This window comes from Lagenorhynchus albirostris, chromosome 19 (genome assembly GCF_949774975.1).
Source record: "Lagenorhynchus albirostris chromosome 19, mLagAlb1.1, whole genome shotgun sequence".
Taxonomy (NCBI): Eukaryota; Metazoa; Chordata; class Mammalia; order Artiodactyla; family Delphinidae; genus Lagenorhynchus; species Lagenorhynchus albirostris.
The window spans coordinates 13,582,257-13,604,041 of NC_083113.1; the positions used below are offsets into that span (position 1 = coordinate 13,582,257).

At 52.3% G+C, this 21,785-nt stretch overlaps 1 protein-coding gene across 9 annotated transcripts; it reads left to right on the top strand.

Moving 5' to 3' along the window:
• Positions 1 to 196: 196 nt before the first annotated feature.
• Positions 197 to 19,824, top strand: C19H19orf47 (chromosome 19 C19orf47 homolog). 9 transcript variants are annotated; one of them, XM_060132294.1, is made up of 11 exons: positions 1,437 to 2,475; positions 2,690 to 2,742; positions 3,601 to 3,798; positions 4,155 to 4,206; positions 7,533 to 7,620; positions 7,733 to 7,847; positions 9,270 to 9,351; positions 13,445 to 13,582; positions 15,072 to 15,224; positions 16,379 to 16,449; positions 18,525 to 19,824. In XM_060132294.1, the coding sequence occupies exons 4-11, from the start codon at positions 4,188 to 4,190 to the stop codon at positions 19,017 to 19,019; spliced, it is 1,161 nt and encodes a 386-aa protein (XP_059988277.1). In that variant the 5' UTR covers positions 1,437 to 2,475; positions 2,690 to 2,742; positions 3,601 to 3,798; positions 4,155 to 4,187; the 3' UTR covers positions 19,020 to 19,824. The 9 variants fall into 9 exon arrangements, with proteins under 9 accessions (XP_059988280.1, XP_059988279.1, XP_059988277.1 ...); XM_060132296.1 differs by lacking the exons at positions 1,437 to 2,475; positions 3,601 to 3,798 and adding an exon at positions 198 to 215; XM_060132295.1 differs by lacking the exon at positions 3,601 to 3,798 and having other exon boundaries at positions 1,438 to 2,475.
• The last annotated feature ends 1,961 nt before the right edge of the window (positions 19,825 to 21,785 follow it).

A 21,785-nucleotide genomic window follows, 5' to 3' on the forward strand; every position in this document is an offset into this window, starting at 1 on the left:
GGGAGAGTGCGGGTGGTCACGTGACGGTTGCCGCTGTGCTCTCGCTGGTGGCTACCCGGAGGGCTAGAGCGGCCGCGGGGCCGGTAAGTCCGGCTTCCGGCGTTGAGGACGGTGCTTCCGGGGCGGGCAGCCGGGCCGAAGGAGGAGGGTCTGACAATTGGCGCCGCCGGGTGGGAGGGCGGGCGGCGCGAGTGGGCGCGGGCCCAGAGGGCCAGGTGAGGCGCGGGCCGTGGGTGGTGGGACTGGGTTGGATGAGGTGGGAATGAATGGCGCCTGGGGTTCCGGACTCAGTCCTGGCGCCGCTGTGCGACTCGGCTCTTGACAAGCTACTTCTTTCTCTGAACCTCAGTTGCCTCCTCTGTAGGATGGGGATCAGAATCTGGCTATGGCATCCTCATTATGGGTTGGAGTGAGAAGTCAGCTCGTGCATGTCGGAGCCCCTAGCTCAGCGTCTGGCACACTGCTCACTTGGTTGCTATACTGTTATTGTTTGTATTGTTGATGATGTTTGTACTTGGTGTGGAAGAGCTGGGTGTGGGAGCGTGGAATTGGGATCTCAGTTCAAGTCCTAGCTACACTTTGTGGTAGTGGAACTGTGCCTTCACCTGTCTGAACCTCGTTTTCCTCGTCTATACAACGAAGGCTATTAGCCCCAATATCATAGAGTCATTGTGAGGATGCTGATGAAATGTGCGTGTAAACTCCTTAGCATAGGACCTGACAGTAGAGAGCAGGAGCTCAGTAGATTGGGACTATAATAAAAATGATTCTGAGAGTCATTGGTGTAGATGGGACTTGCAAGGAAGAGAGGAGGAAGGAAGCTCAGAGACGGCGATAGGAAAAACTTGGAATCTGGAGCTGGGCAAATCGACATCCCTCCACTTACTATTTGATAAATTATGCCAAATCCCTTAGTATTACGTTTTCCGTTTTCTTTAAAACTGATGCATTTTCCTCCAGTCAGTTCATTTGAGAAAGAAAATTTGTATTGCTTTGTTAATGGAAAACTAGCATTTTGGCCGTGAGAAGAAGGAAAACTTAACCTGAACTCCAATGGAAGCAGAACGGTCTATTAAATTGTAGACAGAAACTGAAAGAATTGAAAAGGGGATAACTTGTACTATTGTGGTTCTATGTTGTCAGATCCCATGGACCCTGTTAAGTTATACTCTGTTCTCAGCTCACACTTTGCATATGACTGACATCAGCTTAGTGACTGTCCTACCCTTTTCTTGACTCACTTAAGATTTATTTCATGCACATGTACAAAACCTACTGAACATTGTTCTAAGGGCTTGGCGTTTATAAACTCTTTTAACCCTGCTAAGCACTTTAAGAATAGATATGCTTATCCTTCTTTTCTTTTTAATTGAAGTATAGTTGATATACAATAACTCCTATCATTGTTATTTTATGGTTGAAGGGAGTGAGATCCAGAAAGGTTAAGCCACTTGCCCCAGAGTCAGGGTTAGGAAGTGGTAAATCGAGATTTGGAGCCAAGCCTTCTAAGGGCGTAGGATGAGGAGTCTGGTGCATGGTGATTACTTGAATTGCGGGAGCTGTCATTTTTCTGTTATTGTTAATGTTATATAATCTTCACTGTTCAGAAAGTCAGTGCTGGAGATGGGCTTTTGGTGGTGGAGAGAGGACACTTGAGTCCAGCAGGGAATTCTGCAGTTATAGTGGGAGGATACCAGTACTTAGAGCCTCCTAGTCAGTGTTAACTGAAACTTTGCAAAGACAGACAGACCACAGTGCCTGGCTCATAGTAATCCCTTGACCAGTGTTAATCATAGCCACTGACTGACTTGGGTTCAAACCCTGGCCCTGTAGTTACTTGCTGTGTGACCTCGGACCTGCCACTCTAATCTGTAACTTGGAGATCACTTTTACTTTTTACCGTGGGTGGTTGTGAGGAGTCACTGAGATGTGAACATATTCAGTGCCTGGCATGTAAACATTCAGCAGGAGCTACTGCATGGGCACTGGAATCAGGGAGAACTTGTTTTTGAGTCCTAGTAAAGTGCTTGCTAGATGTGGCATTTGGCAAATGACTGCACCACAATGAGTTGGTTTTTTCATTGATTAAAATGGGGCTCATTATAGTCCTCACTCATGAGGAGGTTGTGAGGCATCAGTGTGATGCCTGGCATTGGTCCTGGTGCATAGATAGTGCCTGGTGTGTGAAATGCTGTTGTTCTGTCTAACTCACTGAAGCCTCTCCATGCCTTTTGCTCTTTGAGAGATGTTGGTTGTATTGTCTTTGTCCAGTGGTAAAATCCCAAAGGGAAAAGGGATCTTAGGAGCCGAGTACAGGGTGAAGTGATGTGCGTGGTCATGTTCATCATCCTACTTGGGAGTAGAGGAGAGAGCCTCACATCTGGGGACTTTGGGAAGGCTTCACAAAGCAGGCAGCCAATCAGAGTGATGGAGAGCTTGCCAGGAGGACAGGAGGAGCAAGCATTCCAGGCACAGGTGACGTTCTGTGTGAAAAGTGGGTGGCAGGCAAAGCACTTGGGTGTTAGAGGGAAAGCTGGGGTGGGAGGCTGGGGGAATAAGAAGAACCAGCACTTCTAGAGTAGGTACTTAGTATACACCAGGCACTCTTGAGCGCTTTGTACATAGAAACTCATCTAGCCCCACAGCAGTCCTCTAAGGCAAATAATGTTTGTACCATCCCGGTTTACAGATGGGGACACTGAGGCCCGACTGGTGAAGTCCCTTGCCAAGGTCACACAGCTAGTAAGTGGTAGAGCCAGATTTGAATCCTGCAAGTCTGGTTCCAGAGTCCTTACTCTTGTACTATCTCTGTGATACCGTCAGAATTGTTGCGGGGGGGGGACGGGAACGGGCAGATTGTATGTGATGGTAAACAGAAAGGTGCTGGACAGTGGGCCTTCTGCACCTGTAGAGGAGGCGGAGGTGGGGTGGGTGAAAAGGATCAGAACTGGGGGCTGGAGTGGGTGGAGGGGAGCAGCGTGAGGGGAGAGGGCAGGGACTGAGAAGAGGCGGGCCAGGTGGGAAGTTTGGGCCAGGGCAGCATGGGACAGGTGGTCCTGGAGTCAGGTAGTAGCGAAGCATCAGGTGAGGAAATGATTTCTGTTAGTTCTCTTTCAACACTGCTGTTCACATGCAGGAGGAAGTCTCCGTTGGGGCTAATATGTCTTTAACACCTTTCTGGCACCTGCTGATCTTACCCAAGCGAAAACTGGTTTTCCATTTCTGCTCTGGGACCCCCTCCTGACTGGTGCCCCACCTCTCTGCCCTGGCCGCTCTCACTTGCCTCCTTGCTCCCTCCCATGTTCCTGCTGCCCCACGGACATGCCAGATGGGCTCCTGGCTCAGGGCACTGGACTTGCTGTACCTTCTCCTGGAACACGCTTCCTCTGTAAAACTGCATGGCTCACCCCTCCACCTCCTTCAGGCCTCTACATGTCACTTTAGAGAGCTCTTCTCTGGCCACGCATTTAGAATTGCAAGCCCTCCCTTCCCGGGCCCTCTGTGTTTTCTCCATAAGGCTAAAGCCTTTCTGACACGTGATATTGTCAACTGGTTTGCTTGTTTACTCTCTGTCTCCCTGTTTCCCGTGTCCCCACCTAGATGCCAAGCTCTGGAGTTTGTTTGTTTTTTGCTGCACCTTGCGGCATGTGGGATCTTAGTTCCCTGACCAGGGATCGAACCTGTGCCCCCTGCAGTGGAAGCGCGGAGTCTTAACCACTGGACTGCCAGGGAAGTCCTCAAGCTCTGGTTTTTGTTAACCTCAGTATTCCTGGCTCCTAGAACAGTGCCTCACACACAGTAGGTTCTCAGGAAAGAGTTTTTGAGTGGGTGAATGAATGGGTATTTATGGTTAAGGTCTTGGGCAGGGGGTGTCTTTTTTTCTGTCCCTCTCTTATTCCAGCCAGAAACTTGTGAGGTGTGTGGGAATGGAGATGTGGACTTTTGCTGCCCCTGGGCCTTATCCGAGGCAGGAGTGATAGTTGTGGTGACAGCTCTGCCCCAGGCTGACTTCCTGCCAGCTGCTCCAGGCTATTCCTGGGCTGTGAGCCCCCAGCCCAGGAACTCTCCCCTGGCAGGCAGACAGGCAGCGAGAGAGGGACGGACACTTAGCCGGCGGCGACTCATGGGTGCTCTCCCCTTGTTCTCTCATGCAGGCTTCAGGGAGCAGAGTGAAGGCGAGGGAGACAATGGTCTCTGTAACTATGGGTGAGTCTTTTCTCTGGGGCCCCCTCTCCCCTCTGCCCTTTCTGAGGTATGACCTTGGTCGGGGGGGAGGCAGGCTGGGGGAGGGAGGGCTGGTCACTGGCAGGAACAGCTGTGCTCCGGGGAACGCGGAGGGAGGGCCAGGGCCTGCCCAGGGCCTATCCACCTCCGCTCTGTATCTGGGCCTGCTGACAACGTATTTTGGCCATAAAGAACTTCAGGCCATAAAGTCCTGAAGTCCAGCAGATTTCTCATATGACCTCTCAGAGCCTCGATTTTCTCACCTGTAAAATGGAGATAGTAACATCCTGGGATGTTGTAAGGATTAGGAGGTTATTGCATGTGAAATCTTGGGCATGGTTCTCAGCAAATGTTATAGCTGTTACTACTCTCATGAGCTTTATCACCACATTCTCTTCGAACTCTGTACTTGGGGGTTGCCAAAGCACAGAGATTACTAGCTGGTAGCTTTTAAATTTTTGGAGATTTGTACATATAGAAGAGTACGTAAAACATATATGTGTGGTCATAAGAGCAATTAAAAAGCAAACGTCTGAGTGCATCCTTTATGATTCTGTTTATATAAAGCACAGAAGCAGGCAAAATCGATCTATGCCGCTGGAAAGTGTTGATTGCCCTTGCGAGGCAGGGAGAAGTGACTGCCTGGGGAATGTGAGGCAGGAGATGCTTCTGGAATGTTGGAAATGTTTCATTTCTTGATCTGGGGACTGGTTACATGGGTATGTTGGTTTATGAAAATGTATCGACTTGTGTGTACTTTTGTGGGTGAACATGATAGTTCAATAAAAAGGTTTTAAAAAAGCACCGCCCCTCTAACCACCGTCCAGGTCAAGAACTAGAATACTGCCTGCCCCCCTGAGGGCTCCAACCCAATCATACACCCCCTCCCTCCTCCAGACGGAATAAACCACTATCTTCTCTTTGTGATAATCTCTCCTTACCTTTCTTATAGTTGTACCACGAATGAAAACATTCCTATAGACTTGGTTTTGAACTTACGTGAATTCAGTCGTGCCGTGAGGTCTTTCGTGTCTGGCTTCTGTTGCTCAGCGCAGTGTCTGAGTCATCTCTGGTGCTGTGTGTAGCTGCAGTTCTTTGCTTTGCACTGCTCCATAGTATTTACTGTGTGAGCAGCCACCATTTGTCTGTCGATGCTATTGTCAGTGGATATTGCATTGTTTCTGGGTTGCAGACAAGCTGCCGTGAATCTTCTAGTGCATGTCTCCTGGTGTGTACAGCAAGCCACTCCTCTGAGTCCAAGACACACATCGTGGCCCATATTAATATTTCTGAAGTGGGGGTTCATCTTACAGCTGGTGCTTGTGATCATTTAATTGGCAGCATATTTTCCTCCTTAGTAGGACACGAAATGATGGTGACGACCAGACAGGAGGACTTTTGCCGTTCCTTGACGTTGCTTCAGGCAGCTAGCTACCCCCAACCTATGTGGTGTTTTTCCTCCCCTTAATAACAGCTTAATTGAGAGGCAGTTCACATTTCATACAATTCACTGAAGCGTACGAGTCAATGGTCTTTATATTCTGTGTTCGCAGAGTTATGCAACTGTCACCACAATCAATTTCAAAATATTTTCATCACTCCCCGCAAAACCCGAATACCCATTAGCATTCACTCCCCCCTCCCCCCTGCTCTCCCACCCAGTCCCTGGCAACCACTAATCTACTTTCTGTTCCTATAGATCTCTACAGATTTACCTCTTCTGGACATTTCACATAAATGGAACTATTGTGTGGTAGTTTTTGACACTTAGACCAAAGGTGCCTGCTTTTGGCTAAGGGAACCCAGGGCCCCATGCCTGGACAGGTGGATAGTGCCTGTGAAAAGTAGAAAAAGGTCCGCCTTTCCTCTGGGCTGCTGGAGGATGTCCTGAGGACATGAGCTCCTCACTTGCCTCAGGCCCAGGGGGACTGGCCTGTGGCTGGGTGGGCAGGGGCCTCTTCGGGAGGGGATGCGCCTGAGCCCCCTACCCCCCACCCATGCAGTGTCTCATCCAGAGTGTGTCTCTTTCCCTGCTCTGAGCCTCAGTTGTCTTACCAGCAAAATGGGCATAGTAACACCAAATTTCTTCTTATCTAAAATAGCATGGATTGTTGGATATACTGTTATGTACCCTGAGAAAGATAAAGAAAAAAATGTTGCCAATTAAATTGTGGCACACCATCAATTGTGAGGTAAATCCTAGTTTCAGAGATATTAAAATGTGAAAGAAAAGTTCTCCTTGGAACCAATGATCGTCTCTAACACCTGGCCTGACAGGTCAGGGTCAGTTTGAAGGTCACACCCAAGAGGCCAAGAAAGAACTTTGGAAGTAGTAAAGCTACATGGATGGGGTCTGCCTGGTCTTGGCTCCATGTGTAGCGGTGGCATCATCATCACCATTATCCCCTTCATCATCATCATCATCATCATCATGATGGCTGCAATGGGTTGAGGACATCCTCTGGGCCATGTGCCACTTAGAGCCCTTTTTGTGGACTTTCTCTTTAGTCTGCACAATGACCAAGGACATCAGTGCTGTTATCACTAGAATGTCAGCTCCATGAGGAAAGGGACTCTGTCTTGTGCCCTGCGGTATCCCCAGTGCCTAGAGGAGGGCCTGGTGTGTGCCAGGTGCTCAGTACATACTTGTTGAATGTATTACCCTAGAGGACGCCGAAGCCCCAAGCGTTACCTTGCCCGAAGTCCCTCAGCCGGGAGATGGCAGAACCGGGATTTGAACCCATGCTCCAAACATGCTCACTCTGAGGCCGGGCTGCTTCTGTGTGTGTGTGTAGAGGGGGGTTGCTTCTGACATCCAGGGGTCAGCTCTGCAACCCTTCTTTCCATCCACCTATGAACCCTGTCACCCTCGGGGCCCGCACCTGCTGATGGGGACCTGGATGGAGAACCCAGAGTCCTGGCTCCCCCAAACCAGTCACTGGCCAAGCATGGGGGGGTGATTGCTGCGGGTCACGCTCCAGAGCAGGGCAGAGCTGCAAGGAGAAGGGCGGTATGGAAGCACAGGGCCTCAGGAAATCTGCTTCTTGTTAGCAGGGTGGCCTGGGGAGGGTCCCCCGACCTCTCCCTGCCTCAGTTTCCTCACTGGCAAAATGGGGGCGTCAGTGCTGCCTAACCCACAGGGCTGTCAGGCCGGCTTAGTTCCATCGTATATGCAGAGCTCTCAGGCCCAGGGCCTGGCGTTTGACGAGCATTAATTTGCGGGAGCTGCTGCTGTTGTGGTTTGCTGCTGCTCTTCTCTAAGGAGAGTAACGTGAATAATGAGCCCTGTCCATGCCCCCACCCCCCAGCCACTTCTGAGTGGATCCAGTTCTTTAAGGAAGCCGGCATTCCTCCGGGACCTGCTGTCAATTACGCAGTGATGTTTGTGGATAACAGGTAAGGCTGCCGAGGGGACGGGGCTGAACCTGGGGAAAGGAGGGGAGTCAGGGGGCTGGCTGGCCCACCCACCCTGGCCCACTGTGGCCTCCCTGCCGACCCTCCCCTGCAGGATCCAGAAGAGCATGCTGCTGGATCTCAACAAGGAGATCATGAATGAGCTGGGCGTGACTGTGGTGGGTGACATCATTGCCATCCTCAAGCATGCCAAGGTGGTGCACCGCCAGGTGGGTGCTCCACTCGACCCCTCTGTCCCTGGATTTAGGGTGGGGTAGGGGGGCAGTGGCAGAGCCGACTGGAGGCTTGGAAGTAAAGGTAGGCAGACTGGATTCCAAGGCTGGTTCCACTGTTTGCTGTGTGACATCGGGCATGTTGCCCAACCTCTCTGAACCTTACTTTCTCCACCTGTAGGATGTACGTAGGCAAACCAGTTTCGCAGGAGGGTTGTGAGTACTAAGTTATATAAAGCCCTAGGACAGTGTAAACAGCAGGCCGCAGTAGGGGCTCGCTTTAAGTATTATTGTTACTAGTTTTCATCTTCCTCATGATAGTTATCCGTACCAGGACTCTTTCTCTGTCCCCAGAACAGGAGGTCTCTATGTGGGACCCAGTTGGTGGCATGGCCAACAACATGGTGGTTCCCTTCTTGGCCCTTCTGCTTACAGTGACCTTGGACTAGTGATTTCACCTCCCCGAGTCTCTGAAACAGGCTTTTCACACAGCCCTGCTGCATGGGGTCGCTGTGGCCATTTACCAGAGAGTGTATGTGGCACCAAGTGCCAGGCCTGGAGTGAAGAGCTCGTTTAGTGATGATAGCACTTACCAAGCACTTGCCGTGGCCTGTCAGGCCCTGTGTTCGTCCTGTATGAATATGAGCTCACTTACTCCTCCCTGCACTTGACTGAGAAGGAAGCTTGCTTCACAGCTGCGCTCTCCAGCACTCCACTTTACCGAGTGATGGCTGCTGGGCTTATTCTCATCAATTTTAGTAGCTCCCTCCATCCCAGGGACAGGCCTTCGTCTGTCCACCATCCAGGGCAAGACCCCGCAGCGAGGGCTTTCTCAAGCCAGGGACGTTAGCTGAGTTATCACGGAGGTCACTGAGCAAAACGATTTCTTTAAACTTTTAAATTTGAGACCAATTTTAGATTTATAGAAAAGTTCCAACAGTAGTACAGAAAGTTTCTGTACTTCCTTCACCCAGCTTCCCTTAATGTTAACATCTTCCATAGCCATGGTCCATTTGTCAAAACTAAGAAATGGACATTAGTAGTATGCTATTGTTAACTAAATTATAGACTATTTGGATTTCATTAGGTTTTCCACTAATGTCATTTTTCTGTTCCAGGATACCACATGGCGTTACTTCTCACGTCTCCTTAGTCTCTTTTGATTTGGGACAGTTTCTTAGTCTTGCCAGGTTTTTGATGACCTTCACAGTCTTGGAGAGTACTGGTCAGGTGTTCTGTAGCAGCATGTCCCTCAGTTTGGGTGTGTCTGATGCTTCATTATGATTAGGAGGGAAATGTTTTGAAAGCACTAACAGCTCAGGCTCTGATTCCCCGAGTTTTGCTCAGATATCTGGGTTCCCTCTTCCGCCAGCTTATGCCCCTGTCCCCATGGTAACCGGGCACCTGTTTTCTTTACAGGACATGTGCAAAGCTGCCACCGAGTCGGTGCCCTGCAGCCCCAGCCCCCTTCCAGGCGAGATTCGCCGAGGCGCCTCTAGCGGTGAGTCCCATGTGTTCAGGCCTCCTTTCCTTCGGCAGTGAAGGGGACACACCTGGAGTTCGCAGAGGTGGAAGCAAAGGCATCCGAGGCTCTCGTCTCTTAGGTAGTGAGTGGCTGTACATACAGTGGATTTTCGTTTGTGGTCGTTCCATTCTACACAGCCACTGCGAACATCGAGTCAGTGAATACCGAATCACTTCTCCCAGGGGAATACGGGGTCACCACGTGTTCATCATCTGACCAATACACAACTTTATTTATGTGTGTTTCTGTTCCAAGACACCTTATTTAATATATGGTGTTGATTCATAAACATTGAACTCACAGCCCGCAGCACTAAAACTGCCTGAACGAAGCTTATTGAACGCACGTATTTTTTCCATAAGGCACATCCCAGCCTTCTTGAACTTGGGACACTAGACAGCACCTTATCACCATGCTTGGGGGCCATTTTAAACAGCAAAATCACTAACAAAAAGCACAAAGATGTGGAAATAGCAATAAGGAGACCATAAATAGACTGTGGCACTAAATAGACTTGTTTACTAAGTGAGAGCTGCAACAGGAAGGCAGAGCGTCGCCTTGTTTGACCTCAGTTGGGAACGTGTGTTGGGCGACTCAAGTTTTTTGCCTCTCTGTGCATGTCTGTGAATGACCACAGAGCAGCATAAGTATTCGTTTTGAGGTTACGAATAAATTTGTGAACAGGCGAATTTACAAAATGGAATCTGAATGGTAAGAATCAACTGTATTTATACTTTTGTTTTTTTCAGCAGTGTGACACTTAAAAGATTTAACATATGTATTGATTAGCTTTTGCTGCTTAACAAGCCACCACAAAACTGGCTTAAACAGACTTTTTAAAAAAAATTTTTATTGAAATATAGTTGATTTACAGTGTTGTGTTAGTTTCAGGTATACAGCAAAGTGATTCAGTTATACACACACACACACACACACACACACTCACACACATATATATCTTAGTTCCCTGACCAGGGATCAAACCCGTGCCCCCTGCAGTGGAACGAAAGCTCAGAGTCCTAACCACTGGACCACCAGGGAATTCCCTATATATATGTTCTTTTTCCAGATTCTTTTCCATTATAGGTTATTATAAAACAGTGAATATAGTTCCCTGTGTTACACAGTAGGTCCTTGTTGGTTATCTACTCCATATATAGTAGTGTGTATATTTGAATCCCAAACTCCTAAATTATCCAGCCCCCCCCCCCGCCCTTTCCCCTTTGGTAACTATAAGTTTGTTTTCTCTGTCTGTGAGTCTATTTCTGTTTAGTAAATAAGTTCATTTGTATCATTTTTTTAAGTCTGTCTGATTTACTTCACTTAGTATGATAATCTCTAGGTCCATCCATGTTGCTGAAAACACAGACTTTTATTTCTCGTGATTCTGTGACTTGGCTGGTCACTTCTGCTCCGGGACAGCTCAGCTGATCTCAGTGGTCACTTGGCAGCTCCTAGATCTCTTGATCTAGGATGGCCTCCCTCACACATCTGATGGTTGGCTTGGTGTCATCTGGGCCAAAAGAGGTGACTTGGCCACATGTCTCTCATTATCCAGCAGGCTAGCCCAGGCTCATCTACACCGTGGTGATTGTAGGGTTCCCAAAAGCAGCGTGAGAAGGCAGGACCCAATGTGCAAAGCACCTCTTAAGTGTCTGCTTGCATAACATTTGCTTCTGTCCCATTGGCCAAAGCCAGTCACATGGCTAAGCCCAGCATCAGTGTGGTCAGGGCCTACCCAAAGGCATGGACGAAGGGAAGTTGAACAAATTGGGTTCGTTTCTGCAGTGGTCCCCCTCAACTGACATACAGAAAAGGGTTCCGATGACAAAGGGGCAGCTGAATGACTTTTCACAAATGGAGCATGCATGTAGCCTGCAGCGTGCAAATCCAGAAACAGAAAAGATGACTGACATCACTCACCACCTCTCAAGGGTATCCACTGCCCTGATTTCTAACAGCTTTGGTTAGTTTTGCCAGTCTTTCAAACCTATATAAATGTAAGCAGGCAGTATGTACTTTTTTTGCCATTTTGAGTCTCTTAAATAGTTTAAAATAAGTTTAAAAAATTAAAACAAAAATACTGATGGAGAAAATAGGCAGTTAAAAGAGTAGGGGAAACAGGCACAGATGGAAAAGGGTGGAGAAGAGTACCCCAAAACATTCCGGTCACTTGTGTACACTTTGTAATATTGAACACGTGTGTCCGCACTGGGAGGAACAAAGAACAGTTCGTTGTACTCTGGCGTCTGACTGCAGCTCAGCTTCAGTGGTTCACAGACAGAGCTGTTTCCCCTCCACCCAGGTGATGCTTACCTGGCGTGAGAAAACACCATATCCCTTTTAAGCAAGACCTTGCCCTCTGTGGCCATTGCAAGAGGCAGGCCCTCTCAACTGCTTATGTTTTGTAGCAGAAAATCCCGATCGTGTTGCATCTGGCCTGTCAGAGTGTTGTGAGTGGAGGCTCTGGGCGCAGATTCCACACAGCCACTCATCAGAAAGCCACCCCTGGGAATTCCCTGGCGGTCCAATGGTTAGGACTCGGCGATTTCACTGCTGGGGCCCGGGCGAGGCCAAAAAAAAAAAAGAAAGAAAGCCACCCCTATTGGGCTGATGTAGTGTCTTGGGAAGATCACGGGAGGGTGTATGCCAAATCATCAACAGCAGTGAGCAGGCCTGAAAACCGACCATTTCTTCCTGGGTGGTGGGGAGGGAGACGGTCTCGTTGGGAAGGGCCAATCCCCGGACTTCCGGGTGCCAGCAGTGCTCCCGTTCCTGACCTGGGTGGTGGGTATATGGGAATTGATGTTAAACGATCTGTGTAGGTTTGATGTCTTTTTCTGTATGCTGTAGTTATAGTTTAAAAAGTAACCAAGCAATATGGAATTATAATCAGGTGTTGAGGGTCATTATGGGGGACTTCAGGAGGCTTTGAGAGACAGCACATGGCAGAAAGAGAGAAGGCTTTTTTGGGGGTAGGTAGGACAAAATATCAAAGTCTGAAAGCCATGGTGGGGCGGGGGTTGGTGCTGGGCCTGCTGAGCAAGCGGTAGTAGCATGAAGGTTCCCCCTCGCCCCTCCCTGCAGGGCTTCCCCAAGAGCTCAGCAAACCCGTACCCTGAAGCTAGCAGCAGCTGCACCTGGAGACACAGTCCGTCTCCTCCCCCGCTGGAGCTGGCCCTCCAGTCTGCTCGCTGTAGCCCACCTTGCACCCTGGGACATCCCTTCTCCTGCTCCAGAGAATTCAGGGGGGCCAGCGACTGCTTTCCACCCCTGAGGGAGGTCACCTCTTTTCTTGCCCCAGCCCAACTGGAGCCAGACCCACATTGCCCAGGGCCCTGGCTGAGTGACCCCACTCCCCGAGTCTCAGTTTCCTCATCTATAAAATTGGTTTACGGTGAAGCCTGTCTAGTAGGGGTGTTGGGAGGTTCGGTGACCATGTTCATCTTTTCAGTAGATGTTTATTGAAGACTTGTGAAGTACCAGAAACTGTGGTTGGCACCGGGGATACAGCGATGAACAGACAGTGTCTCCTCTGTGTTATTATAAGTATAGTCTTGTGGGAGAGTCTACCAGTAAACAAACAAATGTAATTTTCATGTCAAGCAGTAATAAGGGCAGGGAAGTATTCTCTGAGGAGATGCCGTCTGAGAGGAGACCTGAACGCAGAGACAGAGCAAGCCCATTGCTACTGGGGGACCTGCACGCCAGACCTATGAACAGCAAAGTGCCCTGAGTGGGCGTGTACTTGCTGAGCGAGGAAGATCCTGGATGCCAGCGTGGTGGAGGGAGAGGGGAGGGAAATGCTCAGTGCAGGGCTGGGTAACTGATAGGTGAAGTGTGCTAGGAACCCATCTGGTCTGGGGCCTCAGGAAAGGCCCCCAGGGCAGGGAGGGGCGGGCTAGTTCCTGGGAAGACAGGCCCACCCCACGCATGCCCGCCTTGACAGTGCAGCCACAGGGTGCCTCTGGCTGCCCTTTCCCCATGCTGCGGTCCCAAGGTTGCCTTCCCCATCCTGACCCCTTCCCAGGGCCCCGCCCCACTGGACTCTCCTCTTTCCTCCTGGCAGCCGCCTCCCGGATGATCACCAACAGCCTGAACCGAGACTCCCCACCTGGCACTCCCCCCAGGCGGCCGGACACCAGCACCTCCAAGATCTCTGTCACTGTGTCCAACAAGATGGCAGCAAAGAGTGCCAAGGCTGCCGGTGAGGGGACTCAGGCAGGTGGTGGGAGGAGCTGGGGGCGAATGTGGGTTGGCAGACGGTATTTGGGGGACACGTTCCCAACGTTGCAGGGTGCTTTGGAGGCTAAAGGTGTCCAGAGTGTTCAGACTTGGTCAGATCACTGCACCTCTGTGGGCCTCACTGTAGAAGGGGGCTGGTGACACCCGCCCCAGAGGATGGTTGGAAGCGCTCGAGATGGTGTCCTTAAGCGTGGGTGCACTGCAGTTCTCATGCGGTGGCTGTTTCAGTCTTTTTGTACTTCTTATTTTATTGTGGTAAGAACACTTAACGTGAGCTCTACCCTCTTCACAAAATTTTAAGTGTACAGTACAGTATTGTTGACTATGGGTGGTTCAGTCTTTTTTAACAGATGGTCACTGAGCCCCGCAGTGGTGCCCGGCCCTGTGCTTGATGCCTGGGGTCAAAGGTAAAGAAGCTACCTTTCCTCTTAGTGGCCAGAGGGATCCTTTAAAACCTTCAATCTGATCCTTTCACACCCCTGTCTAGAACTCTCCAGGGCTTCCCGTTGTTCCACTAATAAGGTCATCTTCCCCCATGGCCTTACTGGGCCCTGCGACACGTGGGTTCACATCTCGCTTGCTGCCTCGGTTCCCCTCCAGGCTGCTTCCCGTCGTGGGGCCTTTGCCCTGATGTTCCCTTCTCCCAGACCTTCCTCTTCCACAGACTTTTCCATGCTTGGCCGCCGTCCTCTTCCAGCTCTCAGCTGGTAAGCTGGGAATGGGACTCCGGCCTTTGGGCTTCCAGGCCCTCCTGTCCATCATGCTCTCCTGCCTTTGTTGGACCCATCCCCACAGCAGTGATCTTGGCCCAAGTTGAAACAGAGGCCCAGGGTGGGGGCTTGGCTGTCCTGGCCCCCAGCCCCATCACACCCGGTACACCTCCATCACACGTGCCCCCTTTTGACCACGTGTGTCTGCAAGTGCCTCATCCTCCTTTAGAAAAATTCATTTCTAAAGTATTGAAAAGATGGGGAGCCTGGGAGGGACTGGCTCTTTTCAACTCAACACATTTGAGGGAGTCTTTCTTTTAAATTGAGGTGTAATTTACTTATGCACGGTGCACAGATTGTAAGTATAGACCTTGACTAATTTTTAAAAAGTGATTACACCTGTGAAAGCACCACCTAGATGGCTTTTCCACCACCCAGCAGTTTCCCCATCTGAGGGGATTCTGGCTGGGCTGGGAGGTGAGCCTGCTGGGGGCCAGAGGGCCAGAGCCACAGAGAGCCTGGGAGGCCCGCCACAGCCTTCTGTGACCCCACTGTGCCCAGACCCCTGAGTTTCCCGGTGGTTCAGCCAGTGGCCTTGGGGGTGGCTGGGAGGATAAGGGATTCCAGTCACGTGAAAGCGTGGCGATAAAGGGCACGTGTGTGCCCTTTGCAGGGCGTCCAGCCCCCACCCCAGGAGAACATTCCATCCCAGAAGAGGCTCACCACCCCCTCCTCCCCCAGCAGCCCTGGCCCGCCAGGAGGAGGAGAGCTTGACTGGTCCCACCAAGCGGCGCCGGGTCACGGCCGAGATGGAGGGGAAGTACATTATCAACATGCCCAAAGGCACCACTGCCCGGACCCGTAAGATCCTGGAGCAGCAGCAGGCAGCGAAAGGTACTGGCCCCGGTGGGGAGTGGGGGGCACAGACTGTGTTTCCCTTTCGCTGCATCTTGCAGGGTTGGTCATGTCCTACAGGCAGTGGCCCAGAAGCAGGCTCTGATGGGGTCCAGGGGGCCTTGGACGGAGGGGACAGTGATGGTGGCCATAGTAGAGGAGGACGCATCACTGCCTCTGTCTTCTTGTCCTGCCGTTAGCATAGCAGGGCTCCTCGGTGCCTCAGCTGGCGCCTCTTCCCCGAGGGACCGTGGCACGGATTCAGTGCTAGCCTGCCTGTTAAGTGAGTGACTGTGCCTGGCTGAGGGCAGGTGCCCAAGACAGTAGGAACTGTCGTTACGAGCCAGAGGTGTCTGGTTGAGATTCAGTCCACAGCTGGGATTTGAATCTGGTGGTACAGAGATGGTCTTCCTTACAGTGTTCCATTTAGAATATTGTAAACGTTCTCATGGAAAAACATCCAGCGGATGCAGAAGCATGTACAGTAAGAACAAACTCTCTCCCCTCACTCCCGTATCCCACACGTATTGTTAACCTTTCCAGACCAGCATCTATGAATGTAAATGCATCTGTTTGTACATTTACACATATCCAGGCATTTTTTTTCTTTTTAAGCACAAATAGCATTGTCCTATATGTATTGTTCTGTAACTTTTCTACTGAAGATCGTTTCATCTTCTTCATTCTTTTTAATGGTCGTTGAATATTTTCGTAGTACTTCTGTGCTGTAGTCTAGTAAGCATTCTCCTGTTAGTGGCTTTTTAGGCTGTAACTTAGGGAGAGCATTACCATTCATCAGGTTCTCTGAGAGGCCCATGGCCCCCAAAATAGGGACAGGAACCAGAAGGGATTAAGAACTCTTCCCGCACATACACTTCATGAATTGGTACTAAGGTGTGAGGACCGGAAGTGTCCATTTTAGTTGATCCTTCCCGCATTTGGCACTAGCCAGAAGTGTGTGAGTTAAGGTCAGTGTTAGCCGACAACATAGACGTAAAACCTAACTGGGCCCAGTCGGTGCCTGCTTGGACCAGAGCTGCCTGGGGTCTGGGCTGGCTGTGTCGACCCCTCCCTGTCTGCACGGCGCTCAGCCAGGCCTGGGCCCCCAGGGGCCACCCAGCAGGCGCTGGCTCATGGCCTCACTTCCCTCCCAGGTCTCCACAGGACGTCTGTGTTTGACCGCCTTGGCGCCGAGACCAAGGCAGACACGACGATGGGGAATAAAGTGAGTTGGAAATGGGGGAGCCACTGGGGACTCTCAAATTCTTGTCTTCCCTGGGTGTTGTTCCTGGCATTTCCCACATACATCTCACCCTGTCTCACCCACGTTTCCAGGCCCAGTGCCCTTCTCTGCACTGGTGGCTTCCCTGTCTGTCTTCTATCCCGACCTCTCTCCCGATTTCCAGCCCTGGGGGTCTGGCAACTCATGGATGCCGCCCTCGGACCCCTCCCACCACCATGTCCCCAAACTGTCCTCAGCATCTTTCCCCAAAGCAAAACGTCCCCTGGGCCCTGTCTCGGGTCCCCCACCGTCCCCACTCCAGGCAGTCTTGAGTCTGATGGGGCCATCTGTCCCCACCTGTCTGCCACCTCTCCCTGCCTGCGTAGGGCAGTGGCCTCCTAGCTGGTCTCTGCACAGCTCCTGTGAACCCCTCCAGCCCTTCGCCCACAGCGGCAGCATGTGCTGCCTCCAGGACGGGCCCTCCCCCCTCGCCCTCGGGGAAACCCTTCAGAGGCTTTTCACCACGTGCTCAGGCGCAGCCCGCTCTTCTTCCTCCACCTGCGGTCCCGCAGGCCTAACCACGGCATGTGCTTGGGAGACGCAGCCTGAGCCCACCGCCTGGCTGCATGGCCTTGACTGTGTCACTTAAGCCCTTTGTACCTCAGTTTCCTCCTCCGTATAGTACCTCACAGCGTGGTCGTGAGGACTGAGTGAGGTATAGCTGCGTAGCGCGGGGGCTGTCTGGTGCAGTGGTGAGCATCTTTATTTATTTATTTTTAAATTTTTTAAATTTTATTTTTGGCTGCGTTGGGTCTTCGTTGCTGCGCACGGGCTTTCTCTAGTTGCGGTGAACGGGGGCTACTCTTCGTCGTGGTGCGCGGGCTTCTCACTGCGGTGGCTTCTTGTTGCCGAGCATGGGCTCTAGGCGCGTGGGCTTCAGTAGTTGTGGCATGGGGGCTTAGTAGTTGTGACTCGCGGGCTCTAGGGCGCAGGCTCAGTAGCGGTGGCGCACGGGCTTAGTTGCTTCACGGCACGTGGGATGTCCCCGGACCAGGGCTCGAACCCGTGTCCCCTGCGTTGGCAGGCGGATTCCTAACCACTGCGCCACCAGGGAAGCCCTGGTGAGCATCTTCAAGTGGCACCTTTGAGTAACTCTGGTGGAGCTCTCCAGCTGCCTTTTGTTCCTTGCTCACCAGGGCTCACCCACTCTGGCTTTTTCTCACTGCCTAAATCTTATCATGAGTGTGATAATAGCACTCAGGATCACGTGGCTTGAAGGTGCAGCCATGGAAAGAGCTTCGCACGTAGTGAGTGTGCCGTAAATATGATTCTTATTCCTGTCTTGGGGACTTAGACGGCACTCTTTACTCTCTTAAACGTTGATGCCTCAGAGAAGGCTGTCCTGAACTCTGAGAGGAGATGAGGCCTCCCTGTACCCTGCTCTCCAGCGCTCCCCTCTCCTCCCAAGCACACTAATTAAGGCTCATGGGATCTTAATTCCCAGGGATTGAGCCCGGGCCCTTGGCAGTGAGAGTGCGGAGTCCTAACCACTGAACCTCCAGGGAATTCCCTCTCGTAATTAGAGAATTACTTGTGCTGTATCCGATGCTGGGTCTGTTTTCCCCACTGGACTGTGAGCCCCCTGAGAGCAGGACCAGGCCTGTCTTGGTCACCACTGGGTCCCCAGCACTGCCCAACACAGGGCCAGGTATTGACCTGGGACTCAGAGAATGTCTGTGGAGCGAATGACCAAATTTGCCTTTTCTCTCACGTTCGCCTGTAGACCTTTGCAAATGGTCTTCCCTTTCGCCTCCCCTCCCGCTCCCTCTTTATTCGACTCACTTCCACTCGGCTTTCAGATCTCATCTCTGATGTCCCTCTCCAGGGAGCCTTCCTCTCCTGGCCTCCTCCAGCTCCCTGGGCTTGCCCTCTCATGACTCTGATCACTGTCTAGTGCGTCACCGATGGGTGTTTTTCCTGACTGTGAGCCCCGTGACGTAGGCACAGATGAGGCAGCTCTCTGTGAATGCATGTTGAGCGACTAAGTGACTCACTTGTCCTGTCTCTGACCTTCACAGCCCACAGGAGTCTTCAGCCGCCTGGGGGCCACCCCAGAGACCGACGAGGATCTGGCTTGGGACAGTGACAACGACAGCAGCAGCTCTGTCCTGCAGTATGCCGGGGTCCTGAAGAAGCTAGGCCGGGCCCCAGCCAAAGCCAGTCCCCAGCCCGCACTAACTGTCAAAGCCAAGGCCACAAGCTCGGTGGCAACGGCCGCTGCCCCAACGCTGCGGCGCCTGGCATTTTCCTCACGACCTGGGCTCGAGAGGAAGCCGGAGTCCCTATCCAAAGTCAGCATCGTCCAGAGACTGGGCAAGGCTGCCCTCGTGCCGGAGGCCCAGGACAGCCAGGTCACGAGCACCAAGAGTAAGTCCTCGGCTGAGGTCAAGGTCACCATTAAGAGGACTCTGGTGGGGCCCCGGGGGAGCAGCTCCAGCGAGGGCCTTGGTGCCCAGATGGACCACGCGGGCACTGTGAGCGTGTTCAAAAGACTGGGCCGCAGGACCTTCTAGCCCAAGGGCGGGGCGCAGGCCCCTCTCCAGCCTCCAGGCTCCATCAGAGTCTTCAGCGAGGGCGCGCGCACGCTCCCTGCCGGCTGCCGGGTGACACTGCTTGTCTCCCTCAGGCATTCCGCCAGCCTGAGCTTCCTGGGGATTCGCCCGGTGTTTCTGAGTCTGAGACGGTCATTGTGGCCCGGCCTTGCCGCTCTGGGACTTTCCCTTCTCTCGCGTCCTCTGTTCTCTCCTCTCTGACCGTGGCCTTGGCAGGACACACTTTTCTACCTCTCCAAGTGCCAAGTGCCCTTTTCCTGTCCTCCATTCCCCATCCTCCCTCTCAGCAACATCTGCTGCCTCAAACCCCGGCTCCGGGCCTCCCTGTCCCCCAGGGTGGGTGTCGTCTGAAGGGGCTCCCGTATCCCCCACCCCCCTGGCTTCCTCACTTCCCTCCCTCCTCTGCCCCCTCCCCCCGATGCTTTGACTTCTCTCTCTCCGTCTCTTCACTCTGTTCATTTCTTTTCTGTTTTCTGTCCCTGTGGCAAGGCCCGACTGTCCGCTGCGTCCTGCCTGACCCTCCTGCACCTCCGGCCTCCCAGCGGCCCCCTCGTCGGCGGCGGTGGCGTCGAGCCTGTAGAGACTGTTAGCCGCCGTCACTCCTAGGCTGGAGGGACCTCCCCAGACCCCAGGCTGCAGCTGGGGCACCTGCCTGGGCATCTTTTTCCCTGAAAGTCGGTGGCGGGTGGTGGGTAAGGGGCACTAAGAAGGGAAGCCAGCACCGAGAGAAGAAAACAGCTATTTTAATATATTTTTGTGACGTTCAGACTGTTTCCCTCCCCTCCTTCAGGGCGAGTCGCAGGACTGTTTTTCTGCATGAAGCACAGTGTGGGCGGGGCACCCACGAAGGCCTCGTCTCTGAGGGTCAAGCTCCCCACATACATAGGTGGGCCGTGTTTTTGCTGCAGGCCCCGAGGTGAAGGGAGTCACGGTCATGGTCATCATCTAGTTGGGCCTCCTCCTCCCCTCGGCAACACGCAGGGCTTCTGTCCCTCTGCCCTCCCCTTCCACAGATTTCCCCTGTTTCTGCCACTCTGCCTGTGGATGGCTTTCCAGACTGCAGGCTTCATTTGTGTGGGTGCCTGTGGATTTGACCGTTTATCTACTCACCACTGCACAGCACCTGCTCTGTGCCAGGCCTGTTCTAGGAGCTGGGGATCCATCCATGAGCAAGGCAGACAAGTCTCTTCCCGCGTGGCTGACCTCTCTAGCCAGGGAGACAGGCGGTAATCAGTAAACCACAATTTGCCATTTGAACCATTTTTAAGTGTACTGTTCAGGGGGTGCCCAAAGAATTGGAAGGGTGACTGCAAGTGACCAGGGCCTCTTAGATGTTTGGGGCAAGAAGGCCTTTCAGAGGAGGTGACCTGTAGGGTGGCCTGTGTGCAGTTCAGGCAGAGGAAACAGCCAGGGCCGCAGCTCTGAGGCGGGACAGTGAACACGGAGAACACCAGCGTGGCTGGCAGGTGAGTGAGGGGCCGGAGGAATCTGGACCTCCTCCCAAGAGTGCTGAGGAGTCTGGGGGGGTTTAAAGCAGGCAAGTGATGGTCTGAGTTGCCTTTTACGAAGATTGCTTGGGCCACTGTGAGGAGGACAAGTTGCCGGGAGGGCAGGGGCGGAGGCGGGGAGGCAGCGTGGGGAGAGATGGTGGGTGGGGGAGGCAGTGGGTGGACCTTGGGTGCGCTTTGGAAGGGGCAGCAGGACTCTCCACACGGGTGGATTGGAAACTGGGGCAAGGAGAGGGGCTGGATCACACCTAGATGGAGGACTTGAGCATCTAGAGGAAGGTGCTGTCTGTGGAGCCGGCTGGGGCGGGAGGGCGCTCAGCTGTCAGGCGTTGACTGAGAGGAGAGCAGGCTGCTGGGGCGACAGCTTGGGGGGTGCTCAGAGTACAGCCGTGTTCAAAGCCGAGGGCCTGGCGATACCAGCTGGAAAAGGGTATAGAGAGAGGAGGGGACCCAGAAGGGAGTCGGGGCCCTTTTCCCATGTAGAGAACAGGATCTGATAAGGAGATTACCAAGGAGTGGGCAAGGGGTCTGGAGGAGAACTCACTGCAGGTAAAGCTGAGATTAGAACTCATCCATTTTTTTGTTTGTTTTCATTGTGGTAAAATATACATAACCCAGAATTTACCGTTTGAACCGTTTTTCAGCGTACTGTTCAGTGGCATTAAGTACATTCGTATTGTTGTACAACCATTACCATCATCCATCTCCAGACCTGTTTTTGTCTTCGTAAGTGATCATCTACTCATTTTTAGGTTTTTAGTAATGTCATTTGGGGAGGCTGCTGTGTGTCAGGCGGCATCCCAAGCACTGGGCCTGTGGTGTGAGGAGCCAGACTTCAGTATGAGGGGCAGTGGTAGAGTGGTAGAGGGAGGACCCATAGACCCCTTTCCTGGTGAGGCCCAGGCCAGACCCTCGTGGACCTTCTGGACCTCAGAAGGACGGCAAAGGACGGCAATGTCAAGAAGATTCCAGAGGCCGCCCTTTTGTGTCAGGGCCACAAGGGGGCGCTCACACATATACACAGGTTTCTTGCTGATCTTCAACTCTTCTTTTTACCGCCCCCCCCCCCGCCCCCCCGCCAGTAATTTCCTTGAGTTCCACTTCATGGATAATTTTAGCAACTGCCAGGGTTAACTGGAAGAGTTCCAGTTACTAAATTTAAGAGCACGGGGTAATTTCTTGACGTGTAATAGGAACTGAAATGATATAAAAGCACGTA

Bases quoted from the DNA above. Each gene is read 5' to 3' on its own strand.
- C19H19orf47 (XM_060132289.1), top strand. From the start codon at position 3,833: ATGAATGGGTATTTATGGTTAAGGTCTTGGGCAGGGGGTGTCTTTTTT. The intron at 5,302-7,532 runs GTGTGTAGCTGC...CCCACCCCCCAG, and splicing joins TCTGAGTCATCTCTGGTGCT to CCACTTCTGAGTGGATCCAG. The intron at 13,583-15,071 runs GTGAGGGGACTC...CTCCTCCCCCAG, and splicing joins AAAGAGTGCCAAGGCTGCCG to CAGCCCTGGCCCGCCAGGAG.